Source organism: Cygnus atratus, chromosome Z (genome assembly GCF_013377495.2).
Source record: "Cygnus atratus isolate AKBS03 ecotype Queensland, Australia chromosome Z, CAtr_DNAZoo_HiC_assembly, whole genome shotgun sequence".
Lineage (NCBI taxonomy): Eukaryota > Metazoa > Chordata > Aves > Anseriformes > Anatidae > Cygnus > Cygnus atratus.
Window position 1 is genome coordinate 76,703,612 of NC_066396.1, and position 17,806 is coordinate 76,721,417.

General features: G+C 41.1%; 1 protein-coding gene across 2 annotated transcripts in view; it reads left to right on the forward strand.

The window, feature by feature from the left end:
• The window catches only part of RASGRF2 (Ras protein specific guanine nucleotide releasing factor 2), a 157,923-nt gene that overhangs the window by 67,297 nt on the left and 72,820 nt on the right, over positions 1 to 17,806 (forward strand). For both annotated transcript variants that reach the window (XM_035567542.2, XM_050716437.1), the window contains exons 3-9: positions 2,562 to 2,709; positions 3,353 to 3,442; positions 5,175 to 5,428; positions 6,580 to 6,659; positions 7,112 to 7,305; positions 8,865 to 8,974; positions 10,916 to 11,034. In XM_035567542.2, coding sequence (XP_035423435.1) covers positions 2,562 to 2,709; positions 3,353 to 3,442; positions 5,175 to 5,428; positions 6,580 to 6,659; positions 7,112 to 7,305; positions 8,865 to 8,974; positions 10,916 to 11,034 — 995 coding nt within the window. The remainder of the gene's footprint in view (positions 1 to 2,561; positions 2,710 to 3,352; positions 3,443 to 5,174; positions 5,429 to 6,579; positions 6,660 to 7,111; positions 7,306 to 8,864; positions 8,975 to 10,915; positions 11,035 to 17,806) is intronic.

The window sequence follows — 17,806 nt, forward strand, 5'->3', positions numbered from 1 at the left end:
GTTGCAGTGGTTAAAATATAAAATTAAATGCAGTTGAATTGAATTCACTTACTATTCTTCTCATAATACACTCAAGGAGGAAAAACTTTTGCTTCATGGTGGCTGTGGGAACTCATTCTATTTTAAATCTAAGCTTGCTTTTCAGGTTAAGCAGTGAATTTAATAGTTGTACTAAATAGTGTTCCCACAAGTATGTAACTCTGCTAATACCAATTGAATTGGCAGTAAATATACATATTGAAAATGATGCACGAAATGAGGATGCACGTTGCTGCATTTATAAAAGCAGCACAGTATTTAATAGGAAATGATTGTTTTTAAATGAGTGCTGTAACAAGCAGAAAGAAATTAAGAAAGAAAAGATGTGCAATCCAAAAATCCCATCTGTCAAATCCTGTGCAACCATGATAGCAGGAAAGTTATGATAGATCATAAAATAATAAAAGATCCCTTGCCAAATTTTAGGCCTTAGTTCTGCCATGTTTTGTGTTTGGACTTTATCTTGCAAATCACAGAACAGCTTTGGTTGGAAGAGACCTTAAAGACCATCTAGTTCCAACCCCCCTGCCATGGGCAGAGACACCTCCCACCAGACTACGTTGCTCAAGGCCCGATTCCAGCCTGGCCTCAAGCACTTCCACGGATGGGGAACCCACAGCTTCTCTGGGCAACCTGTTCCAGTGCCTCACCACCCTCAGAGTGAAGCATTTCTTCATAATATCTAATCAAAACCTACCCTTGTTTAGTTTAATGCCATTCCCCCTTGTCCTATCTCTACACCCCCTGACACAGAGTCCTTCCCCAGCTTTCCTGCAGCCCCCGTTAGGCACTGGAAGGCCGCTGTAAGGTCTCCTGGAGCCTTCTCTCCTCCAGGCTGAACATCCCCAACTCCCTCAGCCTGTCTCCACAGGAGAGGTGATCCAGCCCCTTGATCACCTTTGCGTCCCTCTTCTGGATTTGTTCTATTACTTCCGTGTTCTTCTTGTGCTGGGGACCCCAGAGCTGAGCACAGGGCTCCAGGTGGGGTCTCACGAGAGCAGAGCAGAGGGGGACAATCACCTCCCTCGCCCTGCTGGGCACGCTGCTTTTGGTGCAGGCCAGGATATGGTTGGCTCTCTGGGCTGCAAGTACACATTGGCAGCTCATGTTTGGTTTTTCAACCACCAATACCCCCAGGTTCTTCTCCACAGGGCTCCCCGCTATCCATTCATTGTCCAGCCAGTATTTGTGCTTGGGATTGCCCCAGCCCAGGTGCAGGACCTTGCACTTGGCCTTGTTGAACTCCATGAGGTTCGCACTGGCCCACCTCTCAGGCCTGCCCAGGTTCCTCTGGGTGGGATCCCATCCCTCCAGCAGGTCGATTACACCGCTCAGCTGGGGTGAGTGGCTAATTATTTAAATCCCAGAGGAACAAGATCCCAGAGATTAGGTAAAGAGGCTGTATGTGTCTGTAGATTTTGCTGAACCATTGCCAGCAAACAAGCACTTCATAGGACTGTACTTTTTTGCACATTTAAGTTATCTATGTCAGAGAGATTGAATCACGTGAAAGATCAGTCTGGTGAAGATGTTGAGTAGGAACAACTGATTTCTTCTTTATCTGAAGTTGTAAAGAGTACTTCCTATATGATCATGGAACGGCTTGGGCTGGAAGGGACCTTAAACTTTGTCTAGTTCCAACCCTCTGCCATGGGCAGGGACACCTCCCACCAGACCGGGTTGCTCAAAGCCCCATCCAGCCTGCCCTTGAACCTCTCCAGGGATGGGGCATCCACAGCTTCTCTGGGCAACCTGTTCCAGTTCCTCACCACCCTCTGAGTGAAGAATTTCCTCCTAACCTTTAATCTAAATCTTACCTCTTTTAGTTTAAAGCTATTGGTGCTCATCACAGCTGTGGTTGTGATACTTAATTGCTCTAGGGACACTGTCCCTTTTCAGGAACATACTAATTGACGGAAACTAGCTAAAAGATAAAAGAAAGGACTGATAGCACAGTTCCTGTTACTAATTAGATTAAATGCATTTATTTGAGTAATATCAAACTGACCTCATCAATAAAATAGGTATTAGCAAACCAAAATAATAATGTTGAAGGTTATGATGGGAATTCTTGAAGAAACCTGAGAGGCAGAGAGAATTAGAAATAGTTCAGATGAAGTATCAGATGCTTCTCCCAAATCCCCACAGCTGACAGGAAGAGGGAAAAAAAAAAAAAAAGAAGAAAAAAAAAAGTGCAGCCCTTAAAATAATTAAAGAAATTGAATGAATAGAGTTCTTGAGCTTAACCTGAAAATTAGAAGCTTTTAAAAAGATCAGTGCAATTATCTTGCTTTGGGTTCTGGGATAGTGGATACTGCTGACTCCTGTCTCTAAAAAGAGTATTGAACACTTCATAGGTTTAGATTATTTATGACTAAGCTATTAATTTTATATTAGATCAAACAAACGCAGTTTGCAGATTTCTTGTCATTAATGTGATGTTTTTTCTGTCAGTATTCGATAAGGAAATATGAAAGACAACATCTGGCTACTTTTAATAAATTAAATGTTTTCCTTTTTAGTTATTCAGATATTCTGATTGAAAGGGAGGTACTGATGCAGAAGTACATTCATCTTGTGCAAATTGTAGAGACTGAGAAGATTGCAGCCAATCAACTTCGACATCAGCTTGAAGATCAAGATACAGAAATTGAAAGACTTAAATCTGAGGTATGTGACAGAGTCATCAAGAAACCAATCAATTGTAATGTTTTGCTATGTGCATTATAATCATTTTTAATATTTCTTTAATATTTGCAAAAATAACAGTACCCAGTAAGGTCTACATGTAATAGTCCTCCTATGAACCCTTGGCTAGATGTTTTTCTTAGAAATATTACAGGCAGAAAATCTGATTGGATTACTACATTGTCAGAGAATTTAAGATGACATGTTGCTTCGCAATATTGATCCCACTGATGGTATTACTTCCTACCTGTCTTCACACATGATATTTGGTCCTCTAAACACCATCTTTGGTTGTGACATTACTGTGGACCATTCCAAGCTACTCTATTTCATTGAATGTTAAAAGTTTTGTTGCAGTTCTGAGCTGAGAAGGTCTGAAAGACACACTTCATTTTGAGAGGAGAACCATATCTCTTTTGGTCCTTCTGTCATCTGGATCAAAAGCCTTGTTTGTTTTCTGAGAACTGTGTTTATATCCCTGTGACCAAAAATGTGCTTGTCATTCCATGCAGCTTTAACAGTTTTTAGGAAGAGCTTTTGAAGAAGGGGAAAAGATTTTTCAGTTAGTTCTGTAGCAAAGAATTTAATTGCAAAAAAGCATTTAATGAATGGTTGTTTTTGTCAGATTATAGCTCTCAATAAAACAAAAGAAAGAATGCGACCTTATCAAGGCAACCAGGAAGATGAGGATCCAGATATTAAAAAAATTAAAAAGGTAAATATGCAATGTTCTGTGTTTGAAAGGAGAAAAATGGAGTGTGGGAGGTTGCTTGTGTATTTTAGTCTGTCTAGTTTTGCATTCAGGTACTGTTTGATTAAGTACACTCAACTGTCCAGATGTCTTTTGCCCTGATCCTACTCAAACCACTTAAATTATATCAACTTAATATGTTTCAGGGGCTATTTATCCCTGAGTGTCTTTGTTACTGAAGTATTTGTTTTTACTTTGTTTATATTCAGTTGATTAGAGAAGGTTGCACTTTGCATTTGACTGCTTATGAAGAGTGAAATTCAGTCATGGGTTATGTCCTGTGGGAATCAAGCATGTAGTAACTTTATACTCCTTTCTTATAAAAATGCTTATAAAGATATAAAAGAATAGCTTACATTCTGTCACTGCAGATGGAATACAAATATTGAAAATGCAGAAAGCATTATTGTTTCAGGTTGTCTTCTGGTCTGTTTGATGCCGATAGTGCTAGGATGCTATGGCCAGTGTTTTTAGTATCAAGGCAATAAATGACCCAAACTGTATGGTATTTACATGTGTAGCTTTTCATAATACTGCTTAAGGCTGGATAAAACCAGCCTCCAGAACACTGCACATAGCTGACTCCTACAAATCCTAATACATGAACATAAATGGAAATCATGCTTGAAGATGTGGTCCTGTATTTTCACTGTCTTCAATCTCTTAAATTACATCTCTTTTCTGCTATATGGACTTAGTTTCACTAACCATTTCTGGGTCACATAGTCTGAGTCAGGTATTGAGGTGGTACCCTTGTATGAATTTTCCTTTTCATACAGATTTAACATTATAATAGAGCCAGAAATGCCTCTTTTAGTACAAGGAGAGTTCTGATTCTGATTCACTGCATTCTACATCTTGATTGTTTTGACGGTTGCCCCCTCCCACTTTTTTTTTTTTTTTTAAGATATTTATTCAGAGTAAATTGTTAGCAGTGAAATTTTCCATTTCTCTTTCAAAATGAATGATCATCACATCAAGGTCAAGGAAAAGACATACTGAAGTTTTCTGTGACCAGAAGTAGACCTTTTCTGTAGTCTTTTGTCCACTTGTAACTTCAATGGATATTATACCTAAGTAGATTTTTCTATGACATAGAGATACCTCTTAAGAATGGCAAAAATCTGACTTTTCTGAATAATAGTATCGCTAGCCTAGGTGTCTGATATTAAATAGTGTATGTAGCTTTAAATGCAAACAGTAGGTAGTACCTATACAAAACAGAAAGCAAACTGAGCCTAACAGCTGTTTCAGAATTATGTCAATGCTGATATCAAGGTCTGTTTTGAAATGCGTTCCATGAAAACCTCATACAATACGATTGGGGATATAAGAAAGTGAGAAATACGTAAGGGGAAGTAAAAGGAGTTAAGATAACCAGGGCAGTGTATAGGATAGTTGTGCTGACAGGAAGAGTATATGAAAAGGTACAACCTTTGAGCCTGCGGTAAAACGTACTTTGATATGTATATGGTTGGGAAGCAAATATTACCAACGTTATCAAATGCTTGTTTGACTTCTATTAATAAATAGATATCTACAGATATAATTCAGGAACAATTATGGATCAGTAATGTTTTAGAGGACAACATATTTATTTATTTTTTTGACAGAAGCATTTCACACAGACGGTTATTTCTACAGTGAAAAACTTATTTTAAGTCATCTCATTCTTTTCTACTTGGTGTCTTTTTAGGTTCAGAGCTTTATGCGGGGCTGGCTATGTAGAAGAAAATGGAAGACTATTGTCCAAGATTATATTTGTTCTCCTCATGCAGAAAGTATGAGAAAAAGGAATCAGATAGTTTTTAACATGGTTGAGGCTGAATCTGAATATGTGCATCAACTTTATGTTCTTGTGAACTGTTTTCTGAGGCCCTTAAGAATGGCTGCAAGTTCAAAGAAGCCACCTATCAGTCACGATGATGTTAGTAGCATTTTCCTCAACAGGTAGGTTTGTTTTTTTTTAGTTGCTTTTGGGGATTTGTCTGACCACTTCTTCCCATTCTGCTTGAATTTGCAGTAGTGAAGTTTGGCATTTGTGTTTTTTGTTGTTGTTGTTGCTGCTGTTCTGATGTAAGTAATGTGACTGAGGAGGACCACATTTCCGTAGGCTAAGAGGCAAGGTGCTGTCTGTGATGCTGTTTGAAGCCAGTTAGTCCTCTGTGCCTCCTTACATTCTTTGTCTTCTTTGCTAGAGGAATATAATGCTTCATGGGGCAGTTCTCTTAAATTTTCTGCCACCTTTCTTCTTTCCTTTTCTCTTATGAGAGCAAAATTGGACTTAATGGCCTCATATGATCCAGATAAGACCCTGAGGATGACTATGTCATATTTCCTATTTGCTTTTGCCATGCCTAAGGAACCTCCTTCTCTCTTGCTTGTCTGTTCATATCCTACAAAAAATAATTGTTCTTTGCATTAAGCATCCAAGTGCTGTTTTAATGAGTAAGCAAAAATAAGCCCGCAGGCATCTAGAATTTTAAACAGGATTGAGATTGCATCCAAGTCTGCTCCAAAACTCTAAGAAAAAGAACATAGTGCTTTAGTTATGAGACAGGCTTCCCTTTCATAATAGTGTATGCATAATCACTTCACTCTTCATGGTTTCGCTTACAATTGGGATGCCTCTAATGCTGATTCTGCTGACCTCATGAGCTAAAGTACAATATTAAGGTTCACGTTATAGAAAAGTTCTAAGCTTCAAATTTGGAAGAGCAGCAAATAAGAATATAGATGACTACCACTGGCTAGAGGTTTTCTGCATCTTATTGATCCTGTTAAATACTGAATGCATTGCCAAGGATACTCTATTATTTAACATGTGTGGAATATGTTATTTAATAGATGCTTTTATTTAAAAGACTAAGCAGTTAGAATATGCTTTCTACAGTAAATACTATGCATTTTGAAAAGATACTATACTAAAAATTTTATACAGTATAATAAAATGAGGCATTTACTTCTGTAATAATGACTGTCTTCTATTTTTTTCTACCGAAGTGCAAAATACACTAATATCCGTGAAGGTATGTTCCTCATTGAATTACAAATGAGAAAATAGACCTGAATTTTTTTTTCTTTAAATACTTGTTTTTCAGTGAAACAATCATGTTTCTTCATGAAATATTTCACCAAGGTTTAAAAGCAAGAATAGCTAATTGGCCTACCTTAATTCTAGGTAAGTTACTGTATTTTCTCTAAGGGTACAATTTTCTTAATTATTTTTGAAACTACAGTGGCTGTTTTTTTTTTATTTTTTATTTTTAAAAAAGGTAGTGTCCTTTTTGAGTGGAATACATTTGCAGAAGTAGCACCATGTGATCTGGTGTAGTGAATGTTCCATGTGAGCAGTAATATGACTCTCTTGAAGTCCATATATGAGAATGCCTCTGGGTTAGCCTCTACGCTAAGCATTGTTTAGACATGGGCCCCTGAATTTTCAGTGATATTAGCTGATTACTAATCAGAACAACTGTATTTTGGCAGGTGGAGGAACCAAGTTTAATGCTTCTAAAATCTCAGTACTGATTACAGTAATTCACTTCCATAGAACATAGTAGTTTCTTTAAAAGTACATTCCAAGAGATGGGTAGCTGGAAAAAAAAAAAAGCATTTCTTGACTTTTTCTAGCTGACTTATTTGACATTCTGCTGCCAATGCTGAACATATATCAAGAATTTGTTCGGAATCATCAATATAGTCTACAAGTACTGGCAAACTGTAAGCAAAACAGAGATTTTGACAAACTCTTGAAGCAATATGAAGCCAACCCAGCATGTGAGGGGCGAATGCTGGAAACTTTCCTTACTTACCCCATGTTTCAGGTAGTCTCTGTACATTTTTTTTCACTGTTTGTTTTTATTGTTTGGTTGAATCATTTTGTGTTACTGAAATTATGATTGATAGAAGATGCTTTTTGCTTAACTGTAGTAGTCTCGTGCAAATTAATTTAGTTTTCATTTATTTATTAGGCACTGCCTGTAGAGATCTTTTCTCCAACTACACTTAATCAGCTCTATCCAGAATCTTGTGTATGTTCAAGGAGGATGTTAGATGAGGACTAGTGCCAAAAGACCAAAAAAGAAAAGCTGAGAAAGAAATTCTCAATTTCTGACCTGCTGCAGGGATATGCAGCAATATAACTGGTATAACAAGCTAGAACAACCACAAGCATTTTACAAGGAATACTCTTGGCAACCATTTTGTTCTCCAGTGACCTGGTCTTTAGAAAATGAAAAATCCGCAAAAGTTTTGAAAACTTTATTAGCCTTGTGATACTTTGTCTTGATCTGCCTGGATTAATTATTTGCAGCTGTTTTCAAGGGCCTATGAAGTGCTGGTCTGAAGATTTTGTGACTTATCCATTTGACATAACAATTTACTCATCATGACAACAGTGAACCCCCTCAGTTTGTTCAGTTACTGACAAAAGAAGGAGAGAGTTTAAAAAAAAAAAAAAAAAAAAGAGGGTCACTGACATTTGTGGTAGTTCTAGTCAACCGTATTAACCTAAAGGCCATTACCACCTGTAACAGTGCATTTGTTCAGCTTTGAGTTTGTATATTATAAAGTTTGGGGATCTTTTGGTTGAAAAAAGAATTGAAGAAAGATCTTGGGATTTTAAAGGGGAAAGAGAAAATAGGATACGAAACCTATTCAATATGTGATGGGCACAGTGTCATTGCTGAGGACTTCTCACTTCAGCATAAGAGAAGACACCTCTCCACTTTTTAAATGACTTTTACTCTGTAAAAATAAGTTCACTGTAGTATCATTTGGTTCTGTTTAACAATGATGAAACTGCTTTAATTGATGACAAAGTGAATCAGTGTCATTGTTCTTTTATTCGGCCTTTAATGCCCATTAGTACAATGTGAATTCTTTCATCTATATGCTAAAAGGTTAGCTGGTATTTTCAAAGTCATAAAAAAATCTAGATGCATGTATCCTGTCAAAATTGTGGGAAGGTATATATGGACCTCCCAGAGAGTTCTGAAAGTTTTCTCTGTTGGCACATGGATAGCAGCATGAAAAAATGAAATTTACGTCATATTTGTCACTGCCTCTGACCTGATTTTTTTATTAAAATGTAATAAATAGAACTTGTGTTTCCTCAAACTGAAAATGTACCTATGCATATGCAGCCTCTGTCACCCAATAGCTCAGTAAAATAAACTCTAAATAAAACTGCTCACTTTGGCAGTTTTATTTAGAGTTTATGTATAACTACTTAGCTGTGGATATTTGTTTTAAAAAAAAAAAAAAAAAAAAGACCATGTTTGTAAAACTTTAATGATGAATATAATAGCTAATATTTAAGAAAATGCTGTATTGGAATTATTCCTTTATGGATTTGCTGATTCTATACCTAACTTATTTTAAGATCCCTAGATATATTATAACACTGCATGAACTTCTGGCTCACACACCACATGAACATGTTGAACGAAAGAGCCTTGAATTTGCTAAATCTAAACTGGAAGAACTTTCAAGGTAAGTCTTTTCACCTTTTTTTTTTTTTTTTAATGGATTATCCTGCATCAAAGACTCTGAAATGAAAAAAACGTTTGTTTTGGTTTGGTTTTCGTTCTGTTTTAAAAAGTTCTCTTAAATAAAAGGAAGTAAACCAAACCAGAATAAAGATACCAAAGCCAAAATACTAGTACTTTGGCTTTTCTGTTTTTTTGGCTAATGAATCTACAAGTGTTTCCTTGTCTTTTGGGTAGGGGAGAATGGAGTTGCTATAGAAACTACCTACCCTTGGGTTATGAGCAAAGTAATTTTCTTTATATACACACGTATATGTATTTTTTCACAGTTTAAAAAAAGGGGGGGGCATTTTTGATATTCTGTGAGAACGGGGATCAGTCAGGGTCTTGAAAACTACTGAGTTCTCAATCTGTGTTACAGTTTGTATGTATTAATGAAATTACTGATCTACACATACGCTTTAAATAATACCAGATAAACAGGAGCTAAAGATATATTTTAAGAATTGGTGCTCCCTGTAAAAACCTGCAAAATTAATGTCTTCCCAGAAATCTCCTATCCTTTCTTAGATATTTCTCTCTGTCAGCCCAGTATGAAATTTGGTTGCTATCTCTAGGCAACACAGCTTTCTGCTATGCAGCAAAGAAATGCTGCATGAACTCTAGGACATACGCCTTGAATATCTGGAGTAATCACTAAATAAATACTTATGAAATATGTAGTTGTAAACCAGTGATTGCTTTGTAGCTTTTGTTAATTGCATGCTTTGGACTGTTCAGTTTTTTAATGCTGTTAAGACCTAGTGGCTATGTTGTGCAAACTACCCACTAATTTGGAGCTTATTATTTTTTCCTTTTTGTCATGCTATATCTTCAACACAGGCAGCTTTCTGAGTCATCTACAGGTCATGTCCTGCCACCTCTTCAAGCTCTGGCTTCTCAAAGAGCTGGGCAGGCAGTGACTTTTATAAAAGTGTCTGTGTTTGATTCCTGCAGTGTTTAGCAAGATCTTCCATGTTATGAGGCCATTTGAAGCACAGAAGAGCATCTCCTCTCCATTTAGTCAAACCATAGAATTTCTGTGATTAGTGTTATATGTGCAATCAGATCAAACAGCTTTGACTCTGGTTCTTCTCATAAGTCAGAGTTCATTGCTGATCTAACAAATTCACCCCTGAGCATTCAGAACTGGAGGCTCAGGTTGACTGATCCTCCTCTTCTCATAAGGCAGGTAGTACAGACCATAAATATAAAACTTTGTGATTCATTCATTGTAGATTTAAGGGAATAGTAACTTTCAGATAGTGCAGTCAAGTCCCAGTTCAGGAACATCACAACACCATCTAAGCTTCTGTGTTGAGTTCAGCCTTGGAAAAAACTGTACTTCTCTGTGTAAGGGGAGGATACCTATGAAAATAAGTGGAAGAAGTTTGGAGGTGAGCCATTGAAGCTGTGATTGTTGTAGGAAGCAATGAGGAAGTGAATGGTACATTCAAATGTAAACTGAAGCAGAATAGAGTGAGAACCTAAAATCAAGGACAAAGACTCCAAAATGTGTTACGTAACTAATACAAAGAACTAGAAAACATTTCCAGTTTTGTGGTAGACTATCTTATTACTGATCAAGAAGCACTCTTCTAGCAGCTGTGAAGAGTTTTTAGCTTGGTGGCATCTGTCAGGTGCGTTCAGGAAAAGTCTAAAAACAACTCTGGCAAAATAGGTTCTACTGCTGAAAAAATGAAATGATTGCAACAATGATTTGAAAGGGGGAAAAAAAAGAAACTTTCTCAGGAAAGATCATGTACTGCATGTATGCGTCTGTTTTGTGGCAAAGGACATTAGGTACTTTTTGTGCATACACTGAAGAAATGCAAGTGAAAATAGACACAGCAGGTGCAAGATATATTTCAGGGAATTTAAAGTGCATTTTTATTGTGTCTGACAGGGTGATGCATGATGAAGTGAGTGACACAGAAAACATCCGGAAGAATCTAGCCATAGAAAGAACAATAGTAGAAGGCTGTGATATTTTACTAGATACTAGCCAAACTTTTATACGCCAAGGTAAGATATTCTCCTTTAAAGCTATCTATATAATCATGAAAAAAAATGCTTTAAAACCAGCAGGATTCGCATTGCCATCATTGGGCAGGTCACTGCACTAGGCACAGCTGACATACTTAAAGATTAACAGTCCATGTAGGATAAGTCACAAAATGTTAACAACAGATGACAACTAATTTGGGGCTATAGCTGATCCCCACTTCTGTGCTGTAAAAGGCAGCACGGTAATGGTAAAGCATCCATGGAACGGTAATATACACACTGGCTGGACTGTGATCTTAAAAGGAATTATCTACAGCTCCACAGAGACCATGGCGGCCAATGACAGTGGATGCCAACATTCGGGAAAAAGTGCAAGAGAAGCAAGAATTTTTGGGCTTCAGTAGAAGTTCAGGATAGATACAAAAAGCAATCCTACAAGAAGAGGTCATGAAAAAAAGAGATGTCTTGTTCCTTCCATAACCATGTGTAAGAAATCAAGCAGAGAAGGCAGGAAACTGGCATGGCTGAGTAAGACCTGTTGGTCAGACTGAGGTACAAGAAGGAAATGCACAGCCAATGAAAGCAGGGACACAGGGCCTGGGAAGAGTACAGGGATGCCATCCAGATGTGCAGGGATGGGATAAGGAAAGCCAAGACACAGACGAAACAGCTTGGCAAGGGATGCAAAAAAAAACCAAGAAGGGATTCTACAGGTACATTGGCCAGAAAAGAAAGCCCAAGGAGAGTGTTACCCCTCTGACAAAGGAGAAGGGAGAACTGCTAACAACAGACATGGTGAAGACTGAGGCACTCAACATCTTCTTTGCCTCAGTCTTCACAGAATCACAGAATACTCTAGGTTGGAAGAGACCTCCAAGATCACCCAGTCCAACCTCTGACCTAACACTAACAAGTCCTCCACTAAACCATATCACTAAGCTCTACATCTAAACGTCTTTTAAAGACCTCCAGGGATGGCGACTCAACCACTTCCCTGGAGAGCCCATTCCAATGCCTAACAACCCTTTCAGTAAAGAAGTTCTTCCTAATATCCAACCTAAACCTCCCCTGGCGCAACTTTAGCCCATTCCCCCTCGTTCTGTCACTAGGCACTTGGTGACACCAGGAGAATAGACCAACCCCCACCTCGCTACAGCCTCCTTTAAGGTACCTGTAGAGTGCGATAAGCTCACCTCTGAGCCTCCTCTTTTCCAGACTGAACAATCCCTGCTACCTCAGCTGCTCCTCGTAAGACTTGTTCTCCAGACCCCTCACCAGCTTCGTTGCCCTTCTCTGGACTCTCTCGAGCACCTCGCTGTCCTTCTTGTAGCGAGGGGCTCAAAACTGAACACAGTACTCGAGGTGCGGCCTCACCAGAGCCGAGTACAGGGGGACAATCACTTCCCTAGCCCTGCTGGCCACACTGTTTCTTATGCAAGCCAGGATGCTGTTGGCCTTCTTGGCCACCTGAGCACACTCCTGGCTCATACTCAGCTGCCTATCAACCAATACTCCCAGGTCTTTCTCTGCCAGGCAGCTTTCCAACCACTCATCTCTGAGCCTGTAGCGCTGCTTGAGGTTGTTGTGCCCCAGGTGCAGGACCTGGCACTTGGCCTTGTTGAACTTCATACAGTTGGCCTCAGCACATCGGTCCAGCCTATCCAGATCCTCCTGCAGAGCCTTCCTACCCTCAAACAGATCGACACACGCACCTAACTTGGTGTTGTCTGCAAACTTACTAAGGGTGCACTCGATCCCCTCATCCAGTTAATCTATAAAGATATTAAAGAGAACTGGCTCCAGCACTGAGCCCTGGGGGACTCCACTAGTGACCGGCCTCCAACTGGATTTAACTCCATTCACCACAACTCTTTGGGCCCGGCTACCCAGCCAGTTTCTAACCCAACGAAACGTTCGCCAGTCCAAGCTAAGAGCAGCCAGTTCCTTTAGGAGAATGCTGTAGGAAACAGTGTCAAAAGCCTTACTGAAGTCAAGGTAGACCACATCCACAGGCTTTCCTTCATCCACCAAGTGCATCACTTTGTCATAGAAGATCAGGTTTGTCAAGCAGGACCTGCCTTTCATAAATCCATGCTGACTGGGCCTGATCGCCTGGCTGCCCTTCACTGACAGTCACGCATCCCATGGTTCTCATTTCCCTGAATCTCTACACAGGGACTGGGAGAACTAAGTCCCTCCCACTGCAAGTGAAGGGCAGGTTCGTGAGCACCTGGTGAAACTGAAGAGGTATAAGTCTATGGGGCCCAATGCCATGCATCCCAGGGTCCTGAGGGAATTGGCTGATGGAGTTGCCAAGCCTCTCTCCATCATACTTGAAAACTCTTGGCAGTCAGGTGAAATTCCCAGTGACTGGAAAAAGGGAAACGTCACTCCTGTTTTTAAAAAAGGTAGAAAGGAAGACCTGGGGAACTACAGGCTGATGAGCCTCAGCTCTGTGCCTGACAAGATCATGGAACAGATCCTCCTGGAAGCAATGTCAAGGCATATGCAAGATATGGAGGTGATCCAAGACAGCCAGCATGGCTTCACCAAGGGGAAATCTTGCCTGACTGATCCGGTGGCCTTCTATGATGGAGTGGCTGCATTAATTGACAAGGGAAGATAGACTGATGTCATCTACCTGGTCTTCTGTAAGGCCTTTGACATGGTCCCACATGATATCCTGATCTCCAAATTGGAGAGGTATGGATTTGAAGGGTGGAGCATTCAGTGGATAAGGAATTGGCTTGAAGGCTGCACCCAGAGAGTGGTGGTCAATGTCTCTATGTCTAGGTGGAGTCCCTCAGGGCTTCCGTCTTGGGACCAGTGCTGTTTAGTGTCTTTATCAGTGACACAGACAATGGGATTGAGTGCACCCTCAGCAAGTTTGTAGACAACACCAAGCTGAGTGGTGCAGTCAATCCAACAGAAAGAAGGGATGCCATCCAAAGGGACCTGGAGAAGCTTGAGAATTGGGCCCACATGAACCTAATGAGGTTTGACAAGTCCAAGTGCAAGGTGCTGCACCTGGGTCACCCAGATGCACCCAGCCATGAGTACAGACTGGGAGAAGCAGCCATGCAGAGAAGGACTTGGGGGTTCTGGTGGATAAAAAGCTTGACATGAGTCAGCAGTGTGGGCTTGCAGCCCAGGATGCAGCCAACTGCATCCTGGGCTGCATAAACAGAGGTGTGACCAACTGGTCAAGGGAGGCGATTCTCACCCTCTTCTCTGCCCTTGTGAGGCTTTACTTGTGGTGCTGTGTCCAGGCCTGGGGACCCCAGCACCAGGAAGGTATGGGCCTGTTAGTTTGGGTCCAAAGGATGGCCGTGGAGGTGATCAGAGGGCTGGAGCACCTCTCCTATGAATAAAGTCTGAGAGAGCTGGGGCTGTTCAGCCTAAAAAAGAGAAGTCTCTGGGGAGACCTCATTGCAGCATTTCAATACTTAAAGGGAGCTTATAAAAAAGATGGAGAGCATCTTTTTACATGGGCAGACAGTGATAGGACAAGGAGGAATAGCTTTAAGCTAAAAAAGGGGAGATATAGATTAGAGGTCAGGAGGAAATTCTTTACTCAAAGGGCAATGAGGCACTGGCACAGGTTGCCCACAGAAGCTATGCATGTCTTGTCTCTGGAGGTGTTCAAGGTCAGATTGGATGGGGCCTTGGCCAACCTGATCTAGTGGGTGGCATCCCTGCCTATGACAGGGGATTGGAACTGGATGATCTTTAAGGTCCTTTCTAACCCAAGACATGCTATGATTGTATGATTCTGATGTAGAATTAATTCTAATAAAATGAAGTTAGCAAAAAAGAGAGAGGAAATATTCCTCATTCTTTATTCTCAGTGGTTTTGGAAACTGTTCCCATTGAAGCTTAGGTATAGCAGATCAAGGGAGGTGATCCTTCCTCTCTACTCAGCATTGGCAAGGCTGGAGTATCTGGAGTACTGTATCCAGTTCTGGGCCCCCAAGTTCAGGAGAGATATGGGCATACTGGAGAAAGTCCAAGAGGGTGACTGAGATGATCAAGTTACTGGAGAACCTGTCCTGTGAAGGGAAGCTGAGAGAACTGAGACTGTTCAGCCTGGAGAACAGGAGGCTCAGGGAAGATCTTATCAATGTATATAAATACCAGAAGGGAGGTTGCAATGGAGACGGAGCCATACCATTTTGAGTGGTGCCCTGGGATAGGACAAGAGCAGCGGGCATAAACAGGAACACAAAAGCTTCTGTCTGAATGCTGGAAAGCACTGAATTACTTTGTGAGTGACTGAGCACTGGCACAGGCTGCCCAGAGAGGCTGTGGAGTCTCCTCGGAGATTTTTAAAAGCTGCCTGGACATGGGCCTGGAGAACCTGCTCTCAGTGGCCCTGCTTGAGCAGGGAGGTTGGACCAGATGAGCTCCAGAGGTCCCTTCTAACCTTAACCATTCTGTGATTCTGTGATAGCACAGAATGAATTTCTTGTTATGTTTCACAAATTGTAATTTAAAATAAGTGTTAAATTTAACCAGGAACTGTAAACAGGTTGCAGTTCTTATCTGGAGGGGTTTACTTCAATGGTAGAGGAACAAATGTGAAAACTTCATAACTGAACCTTATGTTCTATTTACATACAAATTTACTTCTGGATCTTTTGTGACAACTTAGTAGATCTGCATACAGTAGCTACAACATTTTGACTAGGTACAAACTTTTTTGTATCTGAAAAGAATAACATATTTAATGAAGGTTGGGAATGTAATTTAGGTGTATCCCTTCATGAGATCTTCTCTAGCTAGCATCAGCAGAATATCTGATATTTAAGTAGAGACATATGCATAGCTAGTTGTTTAATAGTTTTAGTATACATTTTGAAATCCTTTCTGTAGTGTTTCTCTAGTTATGTGGCCAAACTGTGAAGCATTCTATAATAACTACCAAGACAGTTTGTACAATGTCCACTTGTAACTTACTGGATCGTTCCTTAAATTTACATATTTGTTATAATGGAGGTATTTAAAGAGTTATGAATGTAGCTTTGAGAAAAATATAAATCTGTTACAGTGCATCCACTTCCAGAAAATTATAGGGTTGTGATTTGCCTTGACTGACTTGTACCATGCAATTTACTTAAACTGAATAACTTTTTATTCTGTGTATCTAGTATTTCTTCAGTAAAAAAAATATTAATTTTTCTGTGGAAATCAGTCTGTAAAGGTTACTGTTAGAGTGTACTGTGTGACCCAGGTCAAACTCATGGCTTAAGTAAACCAATTTCAGATTCATTTCGGGGATACAGACAAGGACCGTGTATAACTGGATGTGAGCCAGCAGTGTGCACTTGCAGCCCAGAAAGCCAACGGCATCCTGGGCTGCATCAAAACAGGTATGACCAGTAGGTTGAGGGAGGTGATTGTGCCCTTCCACTCTGCCCTTGTGAGGCCCCACCTGGAATACTGCATTCAGGTTTGGGGCCCCAGCTCAAGAAAGATGTGGGTCTGTTAGAATGAGTCCAGAAGAAGGCTACAAAGATGAGCAGAGGGCTGGAGCACCTCTCTTGCGGAGAAAGTCTGCGAGAGCTGGGCATGTTCAGCTTGGAGAAGAGAAGGCTCTGGCAGACCTGATTGTGGCCTTTCAATACTTAAACAGATCTTATAAAAAGGATGGAGAAGGACTCTTTACTCGGGTAATGACAAGACAAGAGGGAATGGTCTTAAACTAAAAGAGGATAGATTTAGATTAGTCATTAGGAGGAAATTCTTCACTGTACGGGTAGTGAGGCACAGGTAGCCAAGAGAAGTTGAGGATGCCCCATCCCTGGAGGTGTTCAAGGCCGGGCTGGAAGGGGCCTTGGCCAACGTGATCTAGTTGGTGGCATCCCTGCCTATGGCAGGAGGGGTTGGAACAAGATGATCTTTAAGGTTCCTTCCACCCTGAGCCATTCAATAATTCTGTGATTCTATGGTAAGCCTATATATTATTGAATCATAGAATATCCTGAGTTGGAAGGGACCCACAAAGATCATCAAGTTCAACTCCTGCCTCCACACAGTTCTACCTAAAAATAAGATCACGTATCTGAGAGCGTTGTCCAAACGCTTCTTGAACTCTTGCAGGCTCAGTGCTGTGACCACTGCCCTGGGGAGCCTGTCCCAGTGGCCAACCACCCTCTGGGTGCAGAACCTTTCCCTAACACCCAGCCTGACCCTCCCCTGTCCCAGCTCCATGCCATTCCCTCAGGTCCTGTCTCTGTCCCCAGAGAGCAGAGCTCAGCGCCTGCGCCTCCGCTCCCCTCGTGAGGAAGCTGCAGGCCACCATGAGGCGTCCCCTCAGCCTCCTCTTCTCTGGGCTGAACAAACTAGGTGACTTCAGCAGCTCCTCATGTGTCTTCCCCTCTAGACCCTTCACCATTTTTGTTGCCCTATGTTGCCTCTACAGTGGAAGGGATATATTGATAATAAATACATATAAGATGTTTAAGCAGGAAAAACACACCCTTCCCTTATGTGACACCATTGGGATTGCTCTGTGTTAACACAAGGCTGGGGGTGTCTCTACACACACGGTGGCCAGTTGCTGCCGAGCTGGACGGGGTTTGCACAGTTGTCCCCAGCGTGCCAGACCCATGGCTCTTCCAGCTAGCACCACTGGCTGCTTCAACAGCTGCTGCGGGTTTCTGGGGCCCTGGGGGACAGCAGCATGGGGCCTTGAGTGGCTGAAGGGCTGGTGGGACCAGGAGGCTGCATGGCTGGGGGGACGAAGTGCCTGGGGCACCCAAGGCCTTACTCTTTGCCTCCATGCGGCTGG